Genomic DNA, 25,110 nt, shown 5'->3' on the forward strand with positions numbered 1-25,110 from the left:
AATACTAGAGGGGATTGCCATTTCCTTTCTCCAGGGGATCTTCCTGACCCAGGGATTGAACCCAGGTCTTCTGCATTGGCAGGGGGATTCTTTGCCACTGAACCACCAGGGAATGTAAGTGCTTTTACCCTGATGCTTCTTTATTCATTACATTTCCTTTATACATGTTCATGTCATGTACTCATTTTTAATCTCTTATACTTAGAATATATGCATTTTATGTCTATTGATATTTGTTGTATTGGAAGTTAAAACTAAAACCTTTAAAAATATTTGTTCATTTAAAAGTCACAAACCTATTATATGTTAGCATAACATTTTTAAGAAAAATAAGTAAATTTTTAAAAATGAAAATGTTAGCAGGAAGAGTGGCTCTATTTTACATTTTTGCAAATCTCTTTAATGTTTATCCCAATAGAAGACAGCTAGTTCAGGTATGACTGATTCATTTTGCTGTATAGTAGAAACTAACACAACATTATACAGCAATTATACTCCAATAAAAATTGATTTAAAAAAACCCAGCTATATTCTCATATCTACTTTAAAAAAATTGTTTTTGATCATGCTATGTGGCATGTGGAATCCTAGTTCCCAAGTCAGGGATCAAACCTGTGCTGCCTGCAGTGGAAATGCATAGTCTTAACCCCTGGGACTGCCAGGGAAGTCCCTCTCATATCTGTTTTATCAGAAATAACAGCTTTATTGAGATGTAATTCACATTCTATACCATTAACCAATTTAAAATGTATAATTCAATATTCTTTAGTATATTCACAGATATGTGCAACTATCATCACAGTCAACTTAAAGAAAATTTTCATCACCTCAGAAATAAACCTTGTACTTCTTAGCTATACACCCTGCCCATAAGCCCCCAGACCAAAGTAATCTACTTTCTATCTCTCTGGATTTGCTTGTTCTGCACATTTCATATAAATAGAGTCATATAATGTGGGATGTTTTTTGACTGATTGTTATTGTTTAGTTGCTAAGTTGTGTCCCACTCTTTTGCGACCCCATGGACTGTAGCCCACCAGGCTCCTCTGTCCATGGGATTTCTCAGGGAAGAATACTGGAGTGGGTTGCCATTTCCTTCTCTAGGGGATCTTCCTGACCCAGGGATAGAACCCGAGTCTCCTACATTGGCAGGCGGGTCGTTTACAACTGAGCCACCAGTTTTTGTTGTTGTTCAGTTGCTAAGTTGTGTCTGACTCTTTGCAAGCCCATTAACTGCAGCATGCCAGGCTCCCCTGTCCTTACTATCTCCGGGAGTTTGCTCACATTCATGTCCATTGAGTTGGTGATGCTATCCAACCATCTCATCCTCTGCCAGGAAGCCCCTTTATGACTGATATCTTTCATTTAACATGATATTTTTAAGATTCATCTATTAGTATGTTGTAGCATATACCAGAACTTTATTCTTTTTATGGTCAGTTACTCTCAGAAGATGAATTGTATGGTTATTGCACAGTTTGTTTATCCACTTATCATTTCATGGGTGTAGATCTGATTCTTATCCTAGCAAGCAGTTAACTTGGTCGGACTCAAACTTCAAACTGTCTCTCCTGTTAAATAAATGCAGAACTCACCAATTTACTTCTTTCAAGAATTAATGCCACTCCAGTTTCTGCCTGTTCTTGATTGTTCTCTAGTGCCTTCAAGTAGCTTTTTAAATATTTTGTCCAGAGGTTTTTTTTTTTTCTATGTAAGAGTTAGCCAATAAAACCTACTTCACAATTATTGAATGAGGAATTCACAATGCCTTTCATTTTAATTGGCAATACCACTGATGGAGGCTTACATAAATTCATCTCCTTCAGTTCTCAAAAACACAGTCCTCTCTCCTGACTCCAGATAAATGCCTGAGGTAAAGACAGAATGCTGCTGGTGATGTGAAGTTGCTCTATAAATGTCAGTCACAATGTTGAAATCTTAGAAATGAAGGTTTTAGAGTTTGAGAGATTTATTAAATGAGGTTATTGCTGACAGAATTCAAGTACCCATTCTTTGCTCTTTCCTATTATGGACATTGAACTTCAAGACTTATAAATTTTATCATTGCTGGTGATTTGGGACCAAGCCTAGCCTATAAAATGTAGCCTTGCCCTTCCTGCCTTTCCCAAGCAGGCTGTGATCCTGCCTCCCTAGAAAGGCAGAGGAAAGGAAGTGTTGGATCCAAGAGTATCACCTTTTTCTTCACCACTTTTGGGACTTAATAATTTATAATAATAACAAAATAATCATCACAATAAAAACAGTTCCTGAAGCCTTACCTCATCTCTGTCTTGCCAAGTCATAACTAGTCCATGAAACTTTATTTTAGTTCTGTGAGGGAATGACCATGTTTCAGGAAGCATTGTATTCCCATTCTGGAAACACTGTGTCTAGCACATAGTGGGTGTTCAGTGAGGGTTTATGGGGTTGATGTTGAACAGCTGTGCATATGCTCTGAGAAGAAAGTGGTTTTGACATTCTGTATGAGTATTCTGACTCTTGCTTCATCTCATTTATTCACAACCTCCTCCTTGAGAGAACAGTAGATAATATCTAAGTATAATATTTAAAATTTGTATTAATTTAATTTTTGGCTGTGCTGGGTCTTTGTTGTTGCATGTGGTCTTTCTCAAGTCGTGGCGAGTGGGGACTACTCTCTAGTGGTGTGCAGACTTCTCATTGAGGCGGCTTCTTTTGTTGCAGAGCACAGGCTCTAGGGTATGTGGGCTCAGCAGTTGTGGTTCATGGGCTTAGTTGCCCCATGGCATATGGGATCCTCCAGGAGCAGGGATGGAACCCGTGTCCCCTGCATTGGCAGGCAGATTCTTAACCACTGAACCACCAGAGAAGCCCCTAGGTTTAATTTTTAAAATTCTGAAAACTAAATCCAAGTCCCAAATAAAAGATTTCTGGAATTAAACATAACTTCTATGTCATCTTTCTGACCTCTGCCTTAATAGTTTTGGGCAAAAGACCCAGGAGACCAAGAAATAAACACTGTTCTTCCTTCCCATTCATTCATACATTTGGTGTTATAACAGTCACATTTATCATAGTGCCTGGAAATACTTCATTATCTAGAACAGAACTCTAAGCATCACAGATATAATTTGATGTCAGAGATAAGTATTTGGAAATAAAAATAAATGTTGATGTTGTACCATTTTGACTGCTTTTCTTTATATACATGCAGATTATGTGATGTCTCTGGGGAGACTTGTGGCTTCCCGGTATGCAAACGGCCTGTTTCCACAGATCTACACGACAGAAGATGGCAGAGTGTACAATGTAAGTTGGAGTTCCCTTGATGGGCAGGTCCAGGGACATACTGCTGAGGTTGACACAGAGAGGCTGCCAAGTTAGGGCCTTATCAGTGCTGGAGGATTTCTTCTGACAGTGTAGGGATGGTGAAAGTCACAGCCCAGGAACTTGACCCATTAGAGATGAGTGCAGAAAGCACCTGACGAGAGGTGAAGACGTTTGCACATCAACACTTTACCTGGAAAATAAAGGGAAAAAAACAGTATGACAGGGGTCATCTGAAAGGCAAGAGCAGGCTGCTGTTACCTGACAGGTGCTCTAGAAATAAAGAACCACTGATGCAGGTAGTAGTGTATATAGAGAGAGTGGCACCTTGTACTGGAGTCCTTCATTCCCAGCAATTCAACATGTGATTCCTGCACCCGCCACAAATGTCAGGCCCTGTGCACACCCCGGCCACCACAGGGAGCTCCAGAGACACACGTCCCATCATGTTGCTTCATGGATACTTGTTCATGTCACTGTACATCCATGTAGAGTCCACTTGGACTGTTATTTCTTAGTATTTAAAAAATATACATTACTCTCATACTTAGACTGTTCCCAAACAATAATATTGTTTAGAAGTGCTTCCCAGGTACCACTAGTGGTAAAGAACCCGCCTGCCAATGCAGGAGACATAAGAGAGGGAGTTCAATTCCTGGGTTGGGAAGATCCCCTGGAGAAGGAAATGGCAACCCTCTCTAATATTCTTGCCTGGAGAATCCCATGGACAGAGGAGCCTGGCAGGCTGCAGTCCATGGGGTCTCAAAGAGTTGGACACAACTGAAGTGATTTAGCACACATACAAACAATAATATCCATGGAATTTTGAATTTGGTGTACAAAATGTTTTTTTTTTTGTCTGAATCACCTTAAAAATCAATGCAGAAATACCGAATATGTCTGTCTTTGCCATTCAGTTCCACCTTCATGGCCCCTGTGACACGGTCCCACCCTGGTTTCCATGTTGTGGTGGTGGCTTGTTGTAAGTGCTGCGAAGCCTGGCGAGGGGGTTAGGAACGCGCTTTAGGGGGCCATGGAAAGCAGCAGGAGGTAATGCTTCTGCTTCAGGAATAAGCTTGAGAGACAGAGTTGGTGGTGAAAATGAAAGGAGCTGAAGGCAGAGTGCTGAGCATGAGCCAAGGCGTGAAAACATAGAATTACATGGTGTGTTCAGGAGACACACCTTCCTTAAGGTGTTGTGAGGATTGTTGAAAGGTTTTTTTTTTTTTTAATACCATATCTTTTTAAAACAGATTCTTCACAGAATAGGGCACCATTTTTTCTCATTCCTTTTGTATATCTCCTGCCCCCCACCAACACCCTGGAGGGCCTTGCATGATTGTTCCTGACCTATGTGAATGACGCTTTATTTGTGTGTCACCTTTCAAGGGCAGCCCCTAACGTGTTGGTGGTAGTTCTGGGTGATCAAGTGATCTAGGTACAGGGGAGCTTGGCCTGAGAGACAAGAGGACACAGGACAAACGCCATGAGCATGAGGATGGGTACTGGGATGGCACCCCTTAGAGGAAGCCAGGCAGATATGCTGGCATGTTTAGAAGCATTTTCAGAAATGTTTTTGGCATGTTGTAGTTAGGCAGATAAAGAGGTGGCAAGAATACACAGAAGAACTGTACAAAAAAGATCTTCATGACCCAGATAATCACGATGGTGTGATCACTCACCTAAAGCCAAACATCCTGGAATGTGAAGTCAAGTGGGCCCTAGAAAATATCACTACAAACAAAGCTAGTGGAGGTGATGGAATTCCAGTTGAGCTATTTCAAATCCTGAAAGATGATGCTGTGAAAGTGCTGCACTCAATATGCCAGCAAATTTGGCAAACTCAGCAGTGGCCACAGGACTGGAAAAGGTCCATTTTCATTCCAATCCCAAAGAAAGGCAATGCCAAAGAATGTTCAAACTACTGCACAATTGCACTCATCTCACATGCTAGTAAAGTAATGCTCAAAATTCTCCAAGCCAAAATTCTCCAAGCCAGGTTTCAGCAATACATCAACCATGAACTTCCAGACATTCAAGCTGGTTTTAGAAAAGGCAGAGATCAAATTGCCAACATCCACTGGATCATCGAAAAAACAAGAGAGTTCCAGAAAAACATCTATTTCTGCTTTATTGACTATGCCAAAGCCTTTGACTGTGTGGATCACAATAAACTGTGGAAAATTCTGAAAGAGATGGGAATACCAGACCACCTGACCTGCCTCTTGAGAAACCTGTATGCAGGTCAGGAAGCAACAGTTAGAACAGGACATGGAACAACAGACTGGTTCCAGATAGGAAAAGGAGTACGTCAAGGCTGTATATTGTCACCCTGCTTGTTTAACTTATATGCAGAGTACATCATGAGAAAAGCTGGGCTGGAAGAAGCACAAGCTGGAATCAAGATTGCCGGGAGAAATATCAATAACCTCAGATATGCAGATGACACCACCCTTATGGCAGAGAGTGAAGAGGAACTAAAAAGCCTCTTGATTGAAAGTGAAAGAGGAGAGACAAAAAGTTGGCTTAAAGCTCAACATTCAGAAAACTAAGATCATGGCATCTGGTCCCATCACTTCATGGGATAGCGAAACAGTGGAAACAGTGTCAGACTTTATTTTTGGGGGCTCCAAAATCACTGCAGATGGTGATTGCAGCCATGAAATTAAAAGACGCTTACTCCTTGGAAGGAAAGTTGTGACCAACCTAGACAGCATATTAAAAAGCAGTCAATAAAGGTCCATCTAGTCAAGGCTATGGTTTTTCCAGGGGTCATGTATGGATGTGAGAGTTGGACTGTGAAGAAAGAGCCAAAAAATTGATGCTTTTGAGTTGTGGTATTGGAGAAGACTCTTGAGAGTCCCTTGGACTGCAAGGAGATCCAAACAGTCCATCCTAAAGATCATTCCTGGGTGTTCATTGGAAGGACTGATGCTGAAGCTGAAACTCCAATACTTTGGCCACCTCATGAGAAGAGTTGACTCATTCGAAAAGACCCTGATGCTGGGAGGGATTGGGGGCAGGAGGAGAAGGGGACGACAGAGGATGAGATGGCTGGATGGCATCACTGACTTGATGGACACAGGTTTGGGTAAACTCCGGGAGGTGGTGATAGACAGGGAGGCCTGGTGTGCTGCGATTCATGGGGTTGCAAAGAGTCGGACATGACTGAGTGACTGGACTGAACTGAACTGAACTGAGTTAGGCAGATGTTTCAGTGAAATTTTTTTTTCAGTCTGGCTTTGCTGATCTTGCTTTTCTTCTACCTAATTTCTTCCCTACCCCACCTAGTTTTCTTTGGAATATCTGAATTTTATCTAGATTTGTTGAATACAAATTTTTAAAAATTTAATTCTTATTTTATATTAGAGTATTGGGTAGCATCACTGACTCAATGGACATGAGTTTGAGCAAACTCCAGGAGATAGTGAAGGACAGGGAAGCCTGGCATGCTACAGTTAATGGTAATAGAGATAAAGGAAACCTCTGCAGTTGCAGAGTCTGGACACAACTTAGTGACGGAACAACAGCAAATAGCTGATTGACAATATTGTGTTAGTCTTAAGTGCATGGCAAAGTGATTTAGTTGTATGTATGCACATATTCATTCTTTCTCAGATTCTTTTCCCTTGTAGATTGTTACAGACTATTGAGTTGAGTTCCCTGTGCTATATATAGTAAGTTCTTGTTAATTATCTACTTCATATATACTATGTTGCTATAAACATTGGGCTGCATGTATCTTCACAAGATTAGTGTTTCCATTTCCTTTGGATATATACCCAAGATAATTGCCAGATTATATTCCAGTTGTGTTTTTAGTGTTTTGAAGCACTTCCACACTGTTTTTCATGGTGGATACACCAATTACGTTCCTGCCAACAGTGTAGAGGTTCCCTTTTTCTCTGTTCCTTCTCCATCATTCGTTATTTGTGGTCTTGCCGATGATGGACATTCTGACTGGTGGGAAGTGATATCTCATTATGATTTTGATTCGTATTTCTCTGATGATTGGTGATGTTGATCATCTTTTTATATGCCTGTTAATTATCCATATATCTTTTTTGGCAAAATGTCTGTTTAGATCTTTGGCCCATTTTTTCAGTCATGTGGTTTTTTTTTTAATATTGAGTGTGTGGGCTGTTTATTTTAGATATTAACCCCTCGTGAGTTATATCATTTGTAAATATTTTCTCCCATTTAGAAGACTGTATTTTCATTTTGTCTGTAGTTTAGTATGCTGTGAGAAAAATCTTTAATCCATTTGTTTATTTTGTTTCTTTTGCCTTAGAAGACAGATCCAAAAAATATTGCTATGATTTATATCAAAGAGTGTTCTGCCTATGTTTTATTCTTGGATTTTTATGGTTTCCAGTATTACATTTTGTTCTTTAATCCGTTTTAAGATTATTTTTATATGCAGTGTGAGCAAATATTCTAATTTTATTCTTATAAGTAGATGTCTAGTTTTCCTAGCACCATTTATTGACTAGAGTGTCTTTTCCCCATGGTGTATTCCTGCCTCCTTTGTCATAGATTAATTGCCCATTATTTCTGGGCTCTCTGTTTTGCTCCATTAGTCTATGTGTCTGTTTTTGTGCGAGTACCATACACTGTTTTGATTGCTGTAGCTTTGTAATATAGCCTGAAGTTAAGGAACATGATACCTCCAACTCTGTTCTTCTTTCTTAAGATTGCTTTGGCTATTCTGGGTCTTTTGTGTTTCCATACAAATTTTAGAATTATTTGTTCTAGTTCTGTGAAAAATGCCATTGGTATTTTAATACAGAGGCATTAAATATGTAGATTGTCTTGTGTAGCATCGTCATTTTAACCACATTAATTCTTCCATGAACATGGAATACCTTTCCAGTTCTTTGTGTCTTATTTAATTTCTTTTATTAATATCTTAATATTTTTCTGAGTATAGGTCTTTTATCTCCTTAGATTTATTCCTAGATATTTTATTCTTTTTGATGTGATGGTAAAGGGGATTGTTTTCTTAATTTCTCTTTCTGATAGTTCATTGTTCATATATAAAACTATGACAGATTTCTGTGTACTGATTTTGTAACCTGAATTCATTCATGATCTCTAGTCGTTTTTTTGGTGATGTCTTTAAGATTTTCTATGTATAGTGTTGTGTTGTTTGCAAACAGTGACGATTTTACTTCTTCCTTTCCAAATTGAATTCCCCCCCTTTTTTTTAGGTCTGATTGCTTGATGCTCTGACTAGAACTTACAATACTGTGTTGAATTAAAGTAACAGGAGCAGGCATCCATGTCTTGTTCCTGATCTTAGGGGAAATACTTTTAGCTTTTCACCATCAAGTATAGTATTAGCTGTAGGTTTATCATATATGGCCTTTATATTGTCAAGGTCCCTCCATATCCACTTTGTGGGGAGTTTTTTTTTAATTAAAAATGGATGTTAAATTTTACAAAAAGATTTTTCTTCATCTGTTAAGATGATCATGATTTTTTATTCTATAGTTTGTTAATGTGGTATATCACATTTATTGATTTGCAACTATTGAACCATCCTTCACCCCTGGGATAAATCCCACTTGATCATGGTGTATGATCCTTCTAATGTATTTTTGAATTTGATTTGCCCATATTTTGCTGAAGATTTTTGCATCTATGTCCATCTATGTAATTTTTTTTTTTTGTGGTTTTGATATCAGGGTGATACTGACCTGGTGGAATGAATTTGGAAATGTTCCAGACTTTGTAATTTTTTTGGGAAATAGTTTGAGAAAGATAGCTGTTACTGTTCTCTAAATATTTGGTAAAATTTTCACCTGTGAAACCATCTGGTTCTAGGCTTTTGTTTTAGGGGAGTTTTTTTGGTTTTGTTTTATTTTTTTATTTATTCAGTTTTACTGCTGATAATTGGCCTGTTCATGTTTTCTATTTCTTCCTGGCTCCATCTGGAAGATTTGTGCTTTTCTTTTATGTTGTTCATTTTATCGGTATATAGTTGTTCATAGCAATCTCTCATGATCCTTTGTCTTTTTCATTACTGATTTTATTGATTTGGGCACTCTCTCTTTTTTCTCTATGAGTCTGGCTCAAAGTGTGTCAGTTTTGTTTATCTTTTCAAAGAACCAGCTCTTAGTTTCATTGATATTTTCCATTGTTTCTTTAGTCTCTATTTCATTTATTTCTGCTCTGATCTTTATAATTTCCTTCTTTCTACTAACTTTATGTTTTGTTTGTTCATCTTTTTCTGGTTTCTTTAGGAATTTTTTTTCCCATCTGCCTTTGCTGATCTCTATTTTCTTTTACCTAATTTCTTCAGAGTACCCCTGAGCATTTTCAGAATTAAAAATAATTCTGTGACTGGAAAGGTTAAACACTTTTTTTTAAAGAATGCTATATTTTTGTATAGATCTCATCATCTTGTTTCCTTCTATGGGAAATTATCCAAGGGTTTTTTAGTTGAAAGATTGGAAGACTTCTTCCTAGAATGTATGGGGTTTGGAGGATCATCTATGAAATTGTTATTAATATACAGTTCTTAATGGCAAAGTCATAACTCAGTGGGCCTTATTGTTCCTGGCTGCACTGGGGCTCAAATGACTTGTTTTGACTCAGCTATGAAAAAGAACAAAACAATGCCACTTACAGTAACATGGGTGGACCGATTGTCATACTGAATGACATTAAGTCAGACACAAAAAGACAAATATTATATGATATTGCCTAATGTGGAATCTAAAAAAAAAGAATACAAATGTATTTGTTTACAAAATGGAAGTAGAGTCACAGATGTAGAAAACAAACTTATGGTTACTGGGAGGTGGAGGGAATAAATAGGGAGATTGGGACTGACATATACACACTGCCATATGTAAAACAGGAAACTATTGCTGGATAGCAAAGGGGACTCTCTCAATCCTCTGTAGTGGCCTGAGTGAGAAAATAATCTTAAAAAAAAGAGTGGAGAGAGAGAGAGAGAGATATATAAAACTTATTCACTTTGCGGTTCACTGAAACCAACGAAATGTTACAAAAGAAAAAACTACACTCCAGTAAATGGTTTTTTAAAATGACTTGTTTTGGTAGGCTTCTATTTATTTTATTTTGTTGCTTTTATTCTCATTAAGCTGACAGCCAAATCAGAACTGATCTCTCAGTATGTGGAACATTTAACACAAGCTGTGGAGAGCTACAAGCAGCGGATGGACTGGCTCACCAGCAACAGCCGGCAGATCTTTGGTGTCATCTTGGAGCAGTGCATCACCATAGTGCTGGATTTTGGTGGCATGCTGGAGGAGGAGCTTAATCTGTGCCGAGATGCTCTAACCATGGTCCTCCAGGAGCAAGTGGCTCACATAGCCAAGTTCAATGTCATACGGTGAGTTCCCATAGGAAAGGAGCATTTCCCTGAAACTTCATGAGCCATTTTCGTGTATCTGGAGTTAAGTAGCATCACTAACACAGTTAGCTCTGTGGTAGGGAAGAGCTATAATCTTGTAATTTCTTAGGCTTTATCATTCCAGCAAAAACCCACAATTAGTCAGTATTAAAAACTTTTATCTATTTTGTGCAGGGCATTAGAAGAGATTTTAAAACAGCCTTCTCTTCAGTGTATGTCAAGGTCAAAATATAAAGATATTTATTATATTGAATATATGTTTAAGGCCGTAACATTCCTTCACACATTTTAGACTAGGTTTGATAATGAATTTCAGCATCACAAATTTTCACTGGTTTTCAGACTGAGTTTGCAGCTCAACTTGATTTCCTCTGTAAGCTGACCTATCTTTTAATCAGAGCAACAGGTGGCTGGCTTTATAGAAGTTCCCTTATTTCAGAGTCTTCACAATCAATTATTTATGGATTCTTGGATTCAAGAGAATTTGGACTTTAGTGCTGACTTCTCCTGTGGAACAGTTGCTCTATCTCCTTGACAAAAGACACCTGGATGAGAAGGCCATCTATTTGAGTCCTTCTTTTCTAAGTAAAATATTTTCAGCTAAAACAGATGACACCCTTGAAGGTGCTGCATGATTGTGTTCTATCCTGGGTTCCTATTTCTATCACAGATATATTATTGAAGAAATTATGTGATTAAGTCTATAGTGCTTCAGCTTTCTTGGGAATATGTGCTATAGCATATATGCCACCTAGCCAGATCCTCTATGCAGAGGCCACACAGAGGTGACTCAGAGGTGAAGCACCCTAGGCCTCTGGCGGTATAGGCCAGGAGGGACAAATCAGGCTGATTCCTTTAGTCCTGGATTCATATAATTCTTCCCATTACAAATTCATATATGATTCATATAATTCATTTAATTATAAACACAGAGATGAACTCAAGTAGCTGTTGTTTTTTGGAGGGGGGGATTTCCATCACATTTCCAGTCCCAAATTAAATGATTTAATCAAAAGTTCCAAGAATTTAAAAACTTACGCTCTGATGAATTCAAAGCAATACTGTTTTTGATCCTAAAAAGGGTAACTGATAGGAATCTTTCAGAACAATGAAAACAATGTAATAAAAGAATTAGAAATAAAGTTGTGGAGTAACAAAATTGTTGCTGATTTGCAAATCTTAATGCTTATAAACTTACTACTCATAGAAGACAGTTGCAACTAAACCTGCCTATTTATGAAAATAACTTTCCTCAATAATTTTTTGACATTAAAATTTTATTGAAATATAGTTGATTTACAGTGTTATGTTAATTTCAGGAGTACAGCAAAGTAATTCAGTTATAAAAATTTATACTTATTCTTTTTTAGGTTCTTTTCCATTGTAGATTATTACAAGATATTGAATATAGTTCTCTGTGCACTTTCCTCAATAATTTTAATGCACTTGGTAATATTCAAATTTTTGAGATTTTTTGATTCTTGAAAGTGAAAAGTTGCTCAGTCGTGTCTGACTCTTTGTGACCCAGGCCAGAATACTGTAGTGGGTAGCCTTCCCCTTCCCCAGGGTATCTTCCCAACCCAGGGATCGAACTGAGGTCTCCAGCATTGACCCAGAGATCAAACCCAGGTCTACCTGCATTGCAGGTGGATTCTTTACCAGCTGAGCTACAAGGGAAGCCCAAGAATACTGGAGTGGGTAGCCTATCCTTTCTCCAGCAGATCTTCCTGACCCAGGAATCAAACTGGGGTCTCCTGTATTACAGGCGGATTCTTTACCAACTGAGCTATCAGGGAAGCCCTTCTCCTATAAATGTTGTTTTTACCAGTCAGTACAGCTTATGGAAAGTTGTGGTGCTTTGGAAACCTGCCTTAAATAGCTCACCTGTTTTCTCATTAACTTTCAGAGGTCTGGGAGCTATATTTTCTTTCTCTCTAGTGACATTGGGTGTCTTGTTGCTTGTAGCTTTGAGACTGAGGGCTGACAGCTATATTGACCACTCCCTGGTGACAGCCCCATGTGATTCCTTTCAGGGTTTCTCAAGAGCCTGTGAAATGGCAGGAAAACGCTGTTCCTGTGACAGCACCATCCATAGCCGCTGCCATCAGCTGGGTTGAGAAGTTGCCTTTTGAGCTGGCTTCAAGTCACACTAGCCGCCTGGATGCTCTGCTGGAGGCAGGGAAAGATGAAGTGGTATGTGTGTGTCCGTGTCTGGTCCCAGGTCACAAAAGTGGCCTTGAGCTTATTCCTTCACACTCAGTATCCTCACACTGCCTCCTAGCTGAGCCTGAGCCCTTCCAGTTGCATCACATAGAGACTGCCTCCTTGGCATCCAAGAGCCTCAGAAGTCTTAATACTGTTCACCTCTGAATCTGGATCCGATTGAGAAATAGATGACAAGCCTCACATGAGGATCAAAAGAGCATATCTGGTGGTGCAGACGTGGATCAATCAAATCAGACTCTGCTCCCCGAGCCTGGCTGGGCTTCCCCTGCAAGGGGGGGATTGGGGCCACAGGCACACCCTCCTTTAACTGCTGCTAGGAGAACCATGGGCTGCTCACAGCCTCTGAGCGTCAAGAAAGGAAGGCAGTGAGGCCCTGACTGTGTGTCTCTAATGCTTCAATTTCACTTTTCCACTTTTGCTTACCTGACAGTTAGATAAACCTGTCTCTTATGGGCTCTTCCCTGGGGGCTCAGATGGTAAAGAATCTACCTGCAGTGCAGGAGATCCAAGTTTGATCCCTGGATCAGGAATATACTCTGGAGAAGAGAATTGCAACCCACTCCAGTATTCTGGCTTGGAGAATCCCATGGACAGAGGAGCAAGCAAGTCCATGGGGTCGCGAAAGTTTGGACGTGAGTGAGTGACTAACACTTTTCTTTCTTATGAGAGGAGAAGTTGTAAGACTCCTCATAGAACCCCAAGAATGAGGAAATAGGGTTTCCCCAACATCCGTGCTTTGAATCTTTCCCAGTTCCTCTTCACAAATGGGTCCATCAGGTGCTTTCCAAGGTGAAGTGTATCCCCACTGGTGCATCATCTGTTTTCAGATGCTAATGCATTCACGTATATTTTTTTGACAGGGGCCTTTGGGAAATAAAGCTTTGCCTGGAAGGTGTGATTAAATGGTGGTGTTTTGTCTCTTTTAGCCATAGTGATGCACGTTTCTGTGAGTGACTGTTGAGGGCAGTGACAGGCTAGAGAGGAAGTACTCTGAGCAGGTGAGGGCCTTAGGGCAGCCTCAGCTTTCTAAGTGGGGATAGGTCTGCTTTCTCTTGGGATGCAGATGCTTAATCCTTACTAATTGATCCATATTAATTGATACTAATAATTAATGTCTGCTTCTACCCTGGAAGCCTGGGGATTCTTTAGATTTCAAGCTTTACTCCGTTGTATTAAGAAGTCGTTTCTTGGGCAAGGCACCTTGAAAGGAGAGCCCTTAGTGGTCACCAGACTGTTTATTGATACTGAGGGTTGATGGTTTGAAAATGGAAACATACTGTTTATCTTTATAAAGCCAGAGGAACAACTGTTTTTCATTAAAAAAGAACGAAATACCAGCTGCTTTGTTCTTTGGCCTTTCAAGTTTGTTTTAACATCTGTAAAATTTCGAATGTCTGGACACTGTAGTAAGCATTCAAGAAATGGAATATTTCACAGGCTCTTGGATGTGTGTGTGTATGTGTGTGTGTACATGTGCACATGGGTGTTCTCTTTCTTTGTTCCCCTGGCTACCCTGGTCATAGCTGACTCTGGCGACCTGACATGACAGCAAGATTTCCTGGTGATCTTGCCTTTATATTTTATGTCCCTCCGGTTTGTATGCCTCCTCTCTCTGGGGTTTTTCCCTAGCCCAGGAAATGTATAACAATATAGTGAGTTCCAGGGAAGTTCTGTGGAAGAGAAAGTACCAAAAAGAAGTTTCCAGGCATTGGCCACCAAATGCCATGTGAAAACTCTTGAGAGGAGACTATGGGGTGTGAAAGATGTGGAACATATTCAGACTGGTGTTCTCCACCCAGAACTTGTATCTGGCTGAGGTCCTGAGGAGAATGTTAGTAAATGCAGCTGCCTCACATATAAAAATGCCATGCTCTGTGTCTTAAGATGAGTAAAGAAAAGCATGCATGGTGACTTCCCTGGCAGTCCAGTGATTAAGACTCTGAGCTTCCGCTGCAGGGGACATGGGTTCAGTCCCTGACTGGGGAAGATACTGCATGCCAAGTGGTATATAAAAAAAACCTATAAATGGGTAAGACTTTTTAAAAAAATCTATTAAAAACTTCCCTGGCGGTCCAGTTGTTAAGACTCCATACTTCCAATGCAGGAGGTACAGGTTTGGTCCCTGGTCAGGGAACTAGATCCCACATGCCGCATCTAAAGATCCCACATGCCACAACAAAGACCCAGTGCAGCCAAATAAATAATTAAATATTTTCTTTTATAAAAAGAAAGGAAGGCAGTGTGCAGATGGTGGTCTCTGGGAAAGCATGTCCCCAGAAATCTGGAGCACGGATAACTGAGAGTTGACCAAAAACACAGGCAACTAAGAAGCTGAGTAAGAACCTTAGTGAATAGTGAATAACCCTATAGCCTTGATTAATGAAGGGAAGCAAATCCTGACTCACTGCTGGCTATAGCAATTTCTAGTTTGATGAAATCTTGAGGGAAAAAAAATCTCTGTGTGAGAATTTCAGGTTCTTGGGTTATTGCCAGAGCAAAGAAGCTATGTTTGCACTGCTCGAGGCAGAGATACAAGGTGTCAGAAGCTGTCAACAGACCAATGAGAGATATTTGTCCTCACTCACTTTCTTGTTTATGTACCAAACCCTAGAATATACTCCCCATGTCTGTTTCCCTGTCTTGAGCTTTGTGTGATTGTAGATCCCATGAGAGGATGAAGCTGTCCTCATGCTAAACTTGGGCACCAACACAGCTAGAAAACTAGTAACCATGGCTCAGTGGAACCTATTTAAGATGCCTTATGTGAGCCTGGGGTGCTGCAGTCCATGGAGTTGCACAGAGACGGACATGCCTGAGAGACTGAACAACAACAATGTAAAGTAACATCTAACACCATGAAGAGAATGACATAGAATGCATTTTCTGGAAGAACAGTATTAGTTGTCTAATTAGGAGTCTGAAGAACACTTTCTTCCTCCTGTCAGTGTTTTTAGTTCTTTTCAAGTGGCCGACTGGGAGAAATAGGCAACATTCATTCGTCTTTACCTCCCATGAGGTACTTTAAAAAGTCAGGGACTTTGTGATGAAGGGCCTGAGAGAGTGAGGGGTCAGATGGACTTTTTGTGCCCAGTTCGAGGAGGAGTGTGGTTGCAGTAGATGGGGCTCTGGCCATCTCCTGGCTCCCAGCATGGACCCCCTGCCACCCTGTCCCCACCTGCCTTCTTGGGCACAGACTGTCCCCCCGTTGCTGCCACTGACTGGGCCTCCTAAGCAGCTGGGAGCTTACCCTCTGCCCACCTGTCTCTGGGCCAGGTAGGCTTAAGTCTCAGCTTTGAAGTCGAGGTGAAGTAAGTGACTATCTACCTTCGGCTAACCCGGGATGGGAGATGTGTAATTAGAGGCTCCTGAATCCTGAAGGGCTGGTGACATCTGTTTATCCCTTACAACAGAACACATTTGCTGGAGGTTCTGGCTGGGTTATAAGTAGAGAATCACTTAGCGTGTTTGGTGGGGTTAGGTTTAGATGATGTGCGTTCCTGGCCCTCCCTGTGGTTTTTACTTCCTGAGATTTATATACACGCATAAGTGTAAGTCATCATGTTTAAGCTCTATCATGAAGCCAATTGCATAAGCTCCTTTTCACAGTGAAGAACTGAACTTAAACCACTTTTCCAAGGTTACAGAACTCAGTAGTGGCAGAGGAGACCTTTAGAGCAGTGTGGTTAAGGGTGGGGCGGGACCACCGCTTGGGGCCCTGTAGATGGAGTTGATGTCTTTAAGTTAAGCAGGGACCACTTTGTCATTGTCTGCTTTCTGGGTGAGGTATGCATCTCCCAGATCCCTGGTTTAAGCTTTGGGGGGGTGTGGGGTGTGTGTGTGTGTGCGTATGTGTGTCTTTCTCCTGACTCCTGGCCTGCCGTGCCCCCTGACTGGCCTCATCTCCCCAGGTGTGTCTGTCCCTGAGGTGAGACCAGAGGATGAACCAGCTGGGAATATGCCCTCCTCCCCACACACAGCCTCAGACTGAGGATGCCTGAGTTTTCACTGTAGAATTCTGGCACCAACATGGGGAATTGCTAATAAGCTTCCTGCTCCCAGTGGCTATGCCAACACTTCCTTCATTCCTGGACTTGAAAATAGCCACTCCTGACTGCATAACGTATTTGTGGGCTCAGAGGAAGCTTTTCTCCACATCTGCCAGTCATATCCTTCCCATGTAAAGGCTGAGACTTCTTGGCACCAGGCCTTGAATATCTCACTTCTTGACTTTGGCCCCCACACATCCTCAAGAAAGGTTGAGGAGTGCTGCTCTTCTTTCTGCCCATTTATTTTTTTAAAGAGGCAGTTTTATAGAGATTATATCACCCATGAGTCTGATTCAAGGCTAGGGTGTGTCAGGGAAATAAACCGACAGCACCACTGTTTTGCAGATTGAATCCATTTACTACTTTGTGGTGGGAGACGTTCCTGAGGAATCCAAGGAGCTTCTCCTTCAGCAGGCTTTGGAGATCCCCTGTCCTGTCTGCACAGTGTCCTTCAATGCCAGAGGACAGGGCACCATAGCCTTCCTGAAGGATTTGAGTGCCAAGACCTTCAGCAGGTAGGCCAAAAACAGGCTCCAGGGAGACTGAGTGAACTGACTGCTTGCATGAAGTCAGTGGTGGGCCTCAATTCTGAGTGGTTTTCATGACCAATCAGTTGCTATGGGATTTCCCGGGTGCTCCAATAGTAAAGAATCCACCTGCCAACGAAGGGGACAAGGGTTAAATCCCTGGTCTGGAAAGATTCCACGTGCTGCAGAGCAACTAAACCCATGAGCCACAACTCCTGAGCCTCCAAGTGTAGAGCTCATGCCCCGAAACAAGAGATGTCACCACAGTGAGAAGCCCACACACAGCAATGAGGACCCAGTGCGGCCAAAAAACTGGTTTCTCTGTTCTTCTCTTTCCAGGAGCCCTTAGTCTCCATTCACCTTTGCGCCTGTGTTGTTGTTCGGTTTCTCAGTTGTGTCCTACTCTTTGCTGACCCATGGACTGCAGCATACTAGGCTTCCCTGTCCCTCACCATCTCCTGGAGCTTGCTCAAACTCATGTCCGCTGAGTCAGTGATGCCATCCAACAATTTCATTCTCTGTCACTCCCTTCTCCTCCTGCCCTCAATCTTTCCCAGAATCAGGTTCTTTTCCAGTGAATTAGCTCTTTGCATCAAGTGGCCAAAGTATTAGAGTTTCAGCTTCAGCATCACTCCTTCCAGTAAATATTCAGGTTTGATTTCCTTTAGGATTGACTGGTTTGATCTCCTTGCTGTCCAAGTTACTCTCAGATGTCTTCTCCATCACCAAAAATTGAAAGCATTAGTTCTTCAGTGCTCAGCCTCCTTTATGGTCCAACTCTCACATCCATACATGATTATTGGAAAAAACCATGGCTTTGACTATGTGGACCTTTGTCTGCAAATTGATGTCTTTGCTTTTTAATACACTGTCTGGGTTTGTCATAGTTTTTCTTCCAAGGACAAGTATCTTCTAATTTCATGGTTGCAGTCACCATCTGCTGTGATTTTGGAGTCCTAGAAAATAAAACCTGCCAGTGTTTCCATTGTTTTCTCATCTATTTGCCATGAAGTGATGGGACTGGATGCCATGATCTTAGTTTTTTGAATGTTGAATTTTAAGCCAACCTTTACACTCTCCTCTTTCACCTTCATCAAGAGACTGTTTAGTTCCTCTTCACTTTCTGCCATTAGGGTGATGCCATCTGCATAATGAAGTTGTTGATATTTCTCCCAGCAATCTTGATTCCAGCTTGTGCTTCATCCAGACCAGCATTTCGCATGATGTACTCTTCATAGAAGTTAAATAAGCAGGGTGACAATATACAGCCTCGATGTACTCCTTTCCTAATTTGGAACCAGTCTATTGTTCCATGTCCAGTTCTAACTGCTGCTTCTTGACCTGTGCACAGATTTCTCAGGGGACAGGTCAGGTGGTCTGGTATTCCCATCTCTTTAAGAATTTTCCACAGTTTGTTGTGACTCATATGGTCAAAGGCTTTAGCATAGTCAATGAAACGTTTTTCTGGAATTCTCTTGCTTTTTTATGATCCAATGGATGTTGGCAATTTAATCTCTCATTCCTCTGCTTTTTCTAAATCTAGCTTGTACATCTGGAAGTTCTTGGTTCATGTACTGTTGAAGCCTAGCTTAAAGGATTTTGAGCATTATCTTGCTAACATGTGAGATGAGTGCAATTGTGCAGTAGTTTGAACATTCTTTGGCATTGCCCTTCTTTGGGATTGGAATGAAAACTGACCTTTTCTAGTCCTGTGGCCACTGCTGAGTTTTCCAAATTTTCTGGTATGTTGAGTGAGGCACTTTCACAGCTTCATCTTTTAGTATTTGAAGTAGCTCACCTGGAATTCCATCACCTTCACTAGCTTTGTTCATACTAATCCTTCCTGTTTATACAGTTCATGGTGTTCTCGTTGCAGGTATACTGGGGTGGCTTGCCATGCCCTCCTCCAGTGGATGGATCATGTTTTGTCAGAACTGTCCACTATGATCCGTCCATCTTGGGTGGCCATGCACAGCTTGGCTCATTGCTTCATTAAATTATACAAGCCCCTTCACCACAACAAGGCAGTGATCCATGAAGGAGATCATAAAAAACTGGAAAACTCTTAAAGAGACGGGAATACCAGACCACCTTACCTGCCTCCTGAGAAACTTGCAACAGTTAGAACTATACATGGAAAAAAAAAAAAAAAAGAACTATACATGGAACAACAGGCTGGTTCCAAATCTGGAAAGGAGTAGGTCAAGTATTGTCACCCTGCTTATTTAACTTATATGCAGAGTACATCATGTGAAATGCTGAGCTGGATGAAGCACAAGCTGGAATCAAGGTTGGCGGAAGAAATAGCAATAACTTCAGATATTCAGATGATACCACCCTTTTGGCAGAAAGTGAAGAGGAACTAAAGAGCTTCTTGATGAAAGTGAAAGAGGAGAGTGAAAAAGTTGGCTTAAAACTCAACGTTCAGAAAATTAAGATCATGGCATCCGGTCCCATCACTTCATGACAAGCAGATAAACAGTGGAAACAGTGACAGACTTTATTTTCTTGAGCTCCAAAATCACAGCAGATGGTGAATGCAGCCATGAAATTAAAAGACTCTTCCTTCTTGAAAGAAAAGCTATGGCCAACCTAGACAGCATATTAAAAAGCAGAGACATTATTTTGCCAACAGAGGTCCATCTAGTCAAAGCTATGGTTTTCCCAGTAGTCATGTTTGGATGTGAGAGTTGGACCATAAAGAAAGCTGAACATTGAAGAATTGATGCTTTTGAACTGTGGTGTTGGATAAGAGCCTTGAGAGTCTCTTGAGCTGCAAGGAGATCCAACCAGTCCATCCTAAAGGAGATCAGTCCTGGGTGTTCATTGGAAGGACTGATGCTGAAGCTGAAACTCCAATACTTTGGCCACCTGATGTGAAAAGCTGACTCATTGGAAAAGACCCTGATGCTGGAAAAGATTGAAGGCAGAGAACAGACTGGTTGCCAAGGGAGAACTGGTTGGGGAAATGAGGGATTGGGAGTTTGGGATTAGCAGATGCAAACTATTATATACAGAATGAATAAACAACTAAGTTCTACTATATGGCACAGGGAACTATATTCAATATTCTGTGATAAATTATAATGGAAAAGAAAATGAAAGAATTTATATGTATAACTGAACCATTTTGCAGTATAGTGGAAATGAACACAGCATTGTAAATTAACACTTCAATAAAATAAATGTTAAAAATCTTAAAAAAAAAAGATTGAAGGCAGGAGAGAAGGGGACAACAGAGGATGAGTTGGTTGGATGGCATCACTGACTCAATGGACATGAGTTTGAGTAAACTCTGGGAGTTGGTGACGGACAGGGAAGCCTGGCATGCTGTGGTCCATGGGATCACAAAGAATCGGACATGAGTGAGCGACCGAACTGAACTGATGGTTGTGAGAACTGGACCATAAAGAAGTCAGAGTGCTGAAAAATTGTCGCTTTTGAACTGTGGTGTTGGAGAAGACTGTTGAGAATCCCTTGGGCAGCAAGGAGGTCAGACCAGTCAATCCTAAAGGAAATCAACTCTGAATATCCACTGGAAGGATTGATGCTGAAGTGGAAGCTCTAATACTTTGGCCGCCTGATGCGAAGAGCTGACTCACTGGAAAAGATCTTGATGTTGGGAAAGATTGAAGGCAGAAGGAGAAGAGGGCGATAGAGGATTAGATGTTTGGATGGCATCACCAATGCAGTGGACATGAACTTGGGCAAACTCTGGGAGATGGTGGGAGACAGGGAAGCCTGGCATGCTGCAGTCCATGGGGTCGCAAAGAATCAGACACAACTTGGTGAGTGAACAAACAACAACGGTTCCTAAGGCCCGCTTGACTTTACAGTCCAGGATGTCTGGCTCTCATTGAGTGATCAAACCATCATGGTTATCCAGGTCATTAAGACCTTTTTTGTACAGTTCTGTGTATTCTTGCCACCTCTTCTTAGTATCTTCTGCTTCTGTTAGGGTCATACCATTTCTGTCCTTTGTACCCATCTTTGCATGAAATGTTCCCTTGATATCTCTTGATATTTTCTTAAAGAGATCTCCAGTGTTTCTGATTCTATTGTTTTCCTCTGTTTCTTTGCATTGTTCACTTAAGAAGTCTTTCTTATCTCTCCTTGCTATTCTTTGGAACTGTGCATTCAGTTGGGTATCTTTCCCTTTATCCTTTGCCTATAAGTGGTATCATACAATGTTTGTCTTTCTGACTCATTTTACTTCATATGATTACCTCTAGGTTCATTCATGGCACTGCAGATGGCATTGTTTCATTCTTTCTATGACTGAATAGTATTCCATTGTATATATGGAATATATTCATCTATTGATGGACACCTAGGTTGCTTCCATGTCTTGGCTAGGGTAAATAGTGCACCATCAACACTGGTACACAGGTGCTTTTTGAGCTTTAAGCTACATAGAACTGCCCCAGGGACCTTGTTAAAGTGCAAGTTCTGACTCAGCGAATCCAGGTGGGGCCCAGAAATGTGCATCCCTAGCCAGCTCCCAGGTGCTGCTGCTGCTCCTGGGACCTCACTTAGAGGAGTCAGGCCTTAAAAACTCGCCCACACTGAATTCTTTTCATTAGTTGTTATGCTCAGGTTCTGGGGGCAGTGTGTGTTTGCTGAGTTAAAGCTGACTGAAGCCCATCAGCAGCCCATCAGATGAGCCAATGGTGCCTGTTATCACCAAAGTTCAACACTGAGCCCTCAGGATTGTGGGCACTGTCTGGCCCCTCATTAGCTTCTTGGCTATCAAAGCTGTGTTGACATGATGGAACCCTGGGAACAAAAGAATAAATCTCAGCACAGGGTGTCATTTTTCCAGGATCAGTAAATACCATTTGGTTGAGCTAAGTGTCCTCTAATGAACAGAAGAGTCATCAGTTAAAATCCCAATGGCTTCTCAATTCTCTGTTCTGTTCCGTCTTCCTGTCTTTTGTTTGTGGGAATTGACAAGGTACAGGGGAAAGCAGTGAACACTTGGAAGGTGCTTAGCACCACAGAAGAGCAAATTCACAGCCTTGGGAGAATGAATAGACTTACTAGCCTAATGTGCACTTACTAGCCTAATGTGGCAAATCTCTTCCTATTTCAGATTCCATGCATTTGCAGAGAGAACAGAGTGTGTAGAATTTCCTGCCTTTCCCATTAAGGATGGTGACAGTGTGATTACTTGGAATTCAAGGAAACTGAAAGGAAAACTCCCTCCAGGTATCTGGGGTCAAAAAGAAGCGTGTACTTTATGTCTTAATAACTCCAGATGATCCCTAGCCTTGAAAAATAAAGCACAAGGGAGAGGGACTAACCGTATCTTTTGTATTATTCATGTGGTACAAGGGCAGAGTTCATAGATGTTAATGGAGAATTTGGCAGCCTGGCAACCAGGCATAAGTGTATCACCTGAGGAAGTAGCCTCAGTGAAATGTGTTTCCTAATTTGGGAGACTTCTAGAGACATGGCCCCAGGCGTGTCAGTGCAGTCTTTATTCTTGGACAGGCAGAGCTGCTCTGTGCCCTGGATTGTCTGGAAGCTATAATGCCCTCACTTGTTGTGGGTTTTCTGCTGCCTCCCCGTCAGGGCTGGCAGTGCTTCTAGATGTACATGCTGGATGATCCTGCCTCTTGTGAGGGCCAGGGGCATACAGGAAACTCTGGAAGCTGAATGAACTTCCTCTTTCATTCAAAAGATGTGATCAGAGAGTTTAATAGGCATTGAGAACAAGCTCAGGAAATAAGTGAGAAAGAGTACTGTGGTTCAGGAATCCAGTTCTAGAAGCTTCCTCCGAAAGCAGGAGATGAGAGTTTCTTTGGGGAGCTCATGAAATGGCTAAGCTCCAAATACACTGAGTAAACACCACGGAGAGGAGTGGAGCAGGGAAGGCAGCTCCTGTGGGAATGTGAGATGGCCCAGCATAGAGGGCATTAGAAGTCTGGGAAAGCCTATCCTGACCGCTATCTTCCCGCTGACTTATAATAATCATCAGAAAGATTTCTAGCTTCAAACAGCCAGGAGCTGTTCTTTGGGGGTGATTTGGGGCTGGGGAAGAAGCGCAGGGTACACATGCTTGCAAGTTTCCTCTGTTTCCATAATGGTGTTGCAGAGGCTCCAGAGAGAAGGGCCCTGGGACTGCGTTGGAGCCACTTGCTTTCACAGCTCGGGGGTTGACACACACTTTGTGAGTCCAGATTCTGGGTCGCCCCAGAGCAGGGGCGAGGTTCCAGTTGAGCTCATCAGGGTCACTGCTTTGGGTCACTTACACCTTTGCTCTGATGGTGAGGTGGACATCTCCAGGGGATTCAAGAAAATGTCAGTTGATAAACAAGATGCTAATCTAAGAAAAACATTAATTTAGGATGTATGCCTTGCCTTTGATGGTAATTTATAAGATTAAGCCTAGTGGGCAATGAATCAATCAAAGTAAAGAATGTGAGATGTCACCAGCTCCCCAAGGCGCACCAGTGACCGTAAATGGGGTTTAATTCAGGCCTATGTGTTCCTTGGCAACTTGTTATAAAGGGAAGCGTCTCTGTCTGCATAACTTACATTTTCAGCAACTACCCTCTTTCCAATGCCCTTGAAGCATACAAATCAAATTACAGATAAAAATATTTTTCTTAGAATGAGGTCCTCAGGGCGTGGCCTGCCATTCTAATGCCATTTCAGTGATCACATGTTCTGAATTAGGAAGAGAATCCCAAATCCTAAATATGTGATCTTGTCCCTTCAATCCATCACAGTGTCCTAGAAATGCCAGCATTTCAGAACCTACCTCTCCTACTCAAAAAAAAAAACAAAAAAAACTGCCCAGAAATCCTTGAGATGGTTTTGGTTTGGAAAATGTGTGGTTTTCAGCCTCACTCAGGCTCAGAGGCAGTTCTCCAATCTTGCCCTGATCAGTTCCCCCTCCCTGTCTCTCCATCATCTGTCTCAAGCATTTATCAGTTACAAGCTTCTTCAAGGCCCTCTCTAGTCTCCTCTAGAGATAATTCTTCCTTCTGTTATGTAAAAAAGACATACTGTCAAGTGAGGTGCTGGAGGAGCAGTGCTCAGAGAAGTGAACTGCCAACTGAAAGAAATGTCCTGCTGTTTCTGACTTTGAGGCTTCCAGAGCGTGAGTTCCCCTCACCCCATGCACTACATCAAGGCTATAAACCTCTGTAGTCAAGATAATAGTTTTTAATAACTGTTGTAAAATGTACATAACATAAAATTTATCATCTTAAGGACTTCCCTGACAGTCCAGTAGTTAAGACACTATGCTGCAGAGGGCATGGGTTCGATCCCAGGTCGGTGAACTAAGATCTCACATGCCAAGTGGCACAGCCAAAAAAAAAAAAAATTATCATCTGAACCATTTTTAAAGTGTTAAGTAGATTCTCTAAACTCAGCAGTGTCAAGTACCCTCACTGTGTTGTGCAACCATCTCCAGAACTTTGTCCCTCTTGGAAAACTGAAACTCTGTACCCATTTAAAAAACTGTCCATTTCGCCCTGCCCCTCACATTTACCATTCTCCTTCCTGTCTGTGAATCTGACTGTTGTAGGTAATTGGAATCACACACCATGTGTTTTGTCACTGGCTAATTTTACTTAGCACATGTCCTCAGGGCTCATCCATGTTATAG

At 41.4% G+C, this 25,110-nt stretch overlaps 1 protein-coding gene across 9 annotated transcripts in view; it reads left to right on the forward strand.

Moving 5' to 3' along the window:
• Positions 1-25,110, forward strand: part of VWA3B (von Willebrand factor A domain containing 3B) — a 177,436-nt gene that overhangs the window by 14,625 nt on the left and 137,701 nt on the right. For 7 of the 9 annotated variants that reach the window (XR_006269342.1, XM_043467856.1, XM_043467857.1 and 4 more), the window contains 5 exons: positions 3,194-3,288; positions 10,419-10,669; positions 12,724-12,883; positions 17,308-17,477; positions 22,582-22,697. Coding sequence is in view for 6 of the 9 variants with exons in the window: in XM_043467856.1 (XP_043323791.1) it covers positions 3,194-3,288; positions 10,419-10,669; positions 12,724-12,883; positions 17,308-17,477; positions 22,582-22,697 (792 nt within the window). In the remaining 3 variants the exon portion in view is untranslated. Of the gene's footprint in view, positions 1-3,193; positions 3,289-10,418; positions 10,670-12,723; positions 12,884-17,307; positions 17,478-22,581; positions 22,698-25,110 lie in introns of those variants that run through there. The other 2 variants (XM_043467863.1, XM_043467862.1) reach the window with 2 other exon arrangements.

The sequence above is a fragment of the Cervus canadensis genome, chromosome 5 (genome assembly GCF_019320065.1).
Source record: "Cervus canadensis isolate Bull #8, Minnesota chromosome 5, ASM1932006v1, whole genome shotgun sequence".
Classification (NCBI taxonomy): domain Eukaryota; kingdom Metazoa; phylum Chordata; class Mammalia; order Artiodactyla; family Cervidae; genus Cervus; species Cervus canadensis.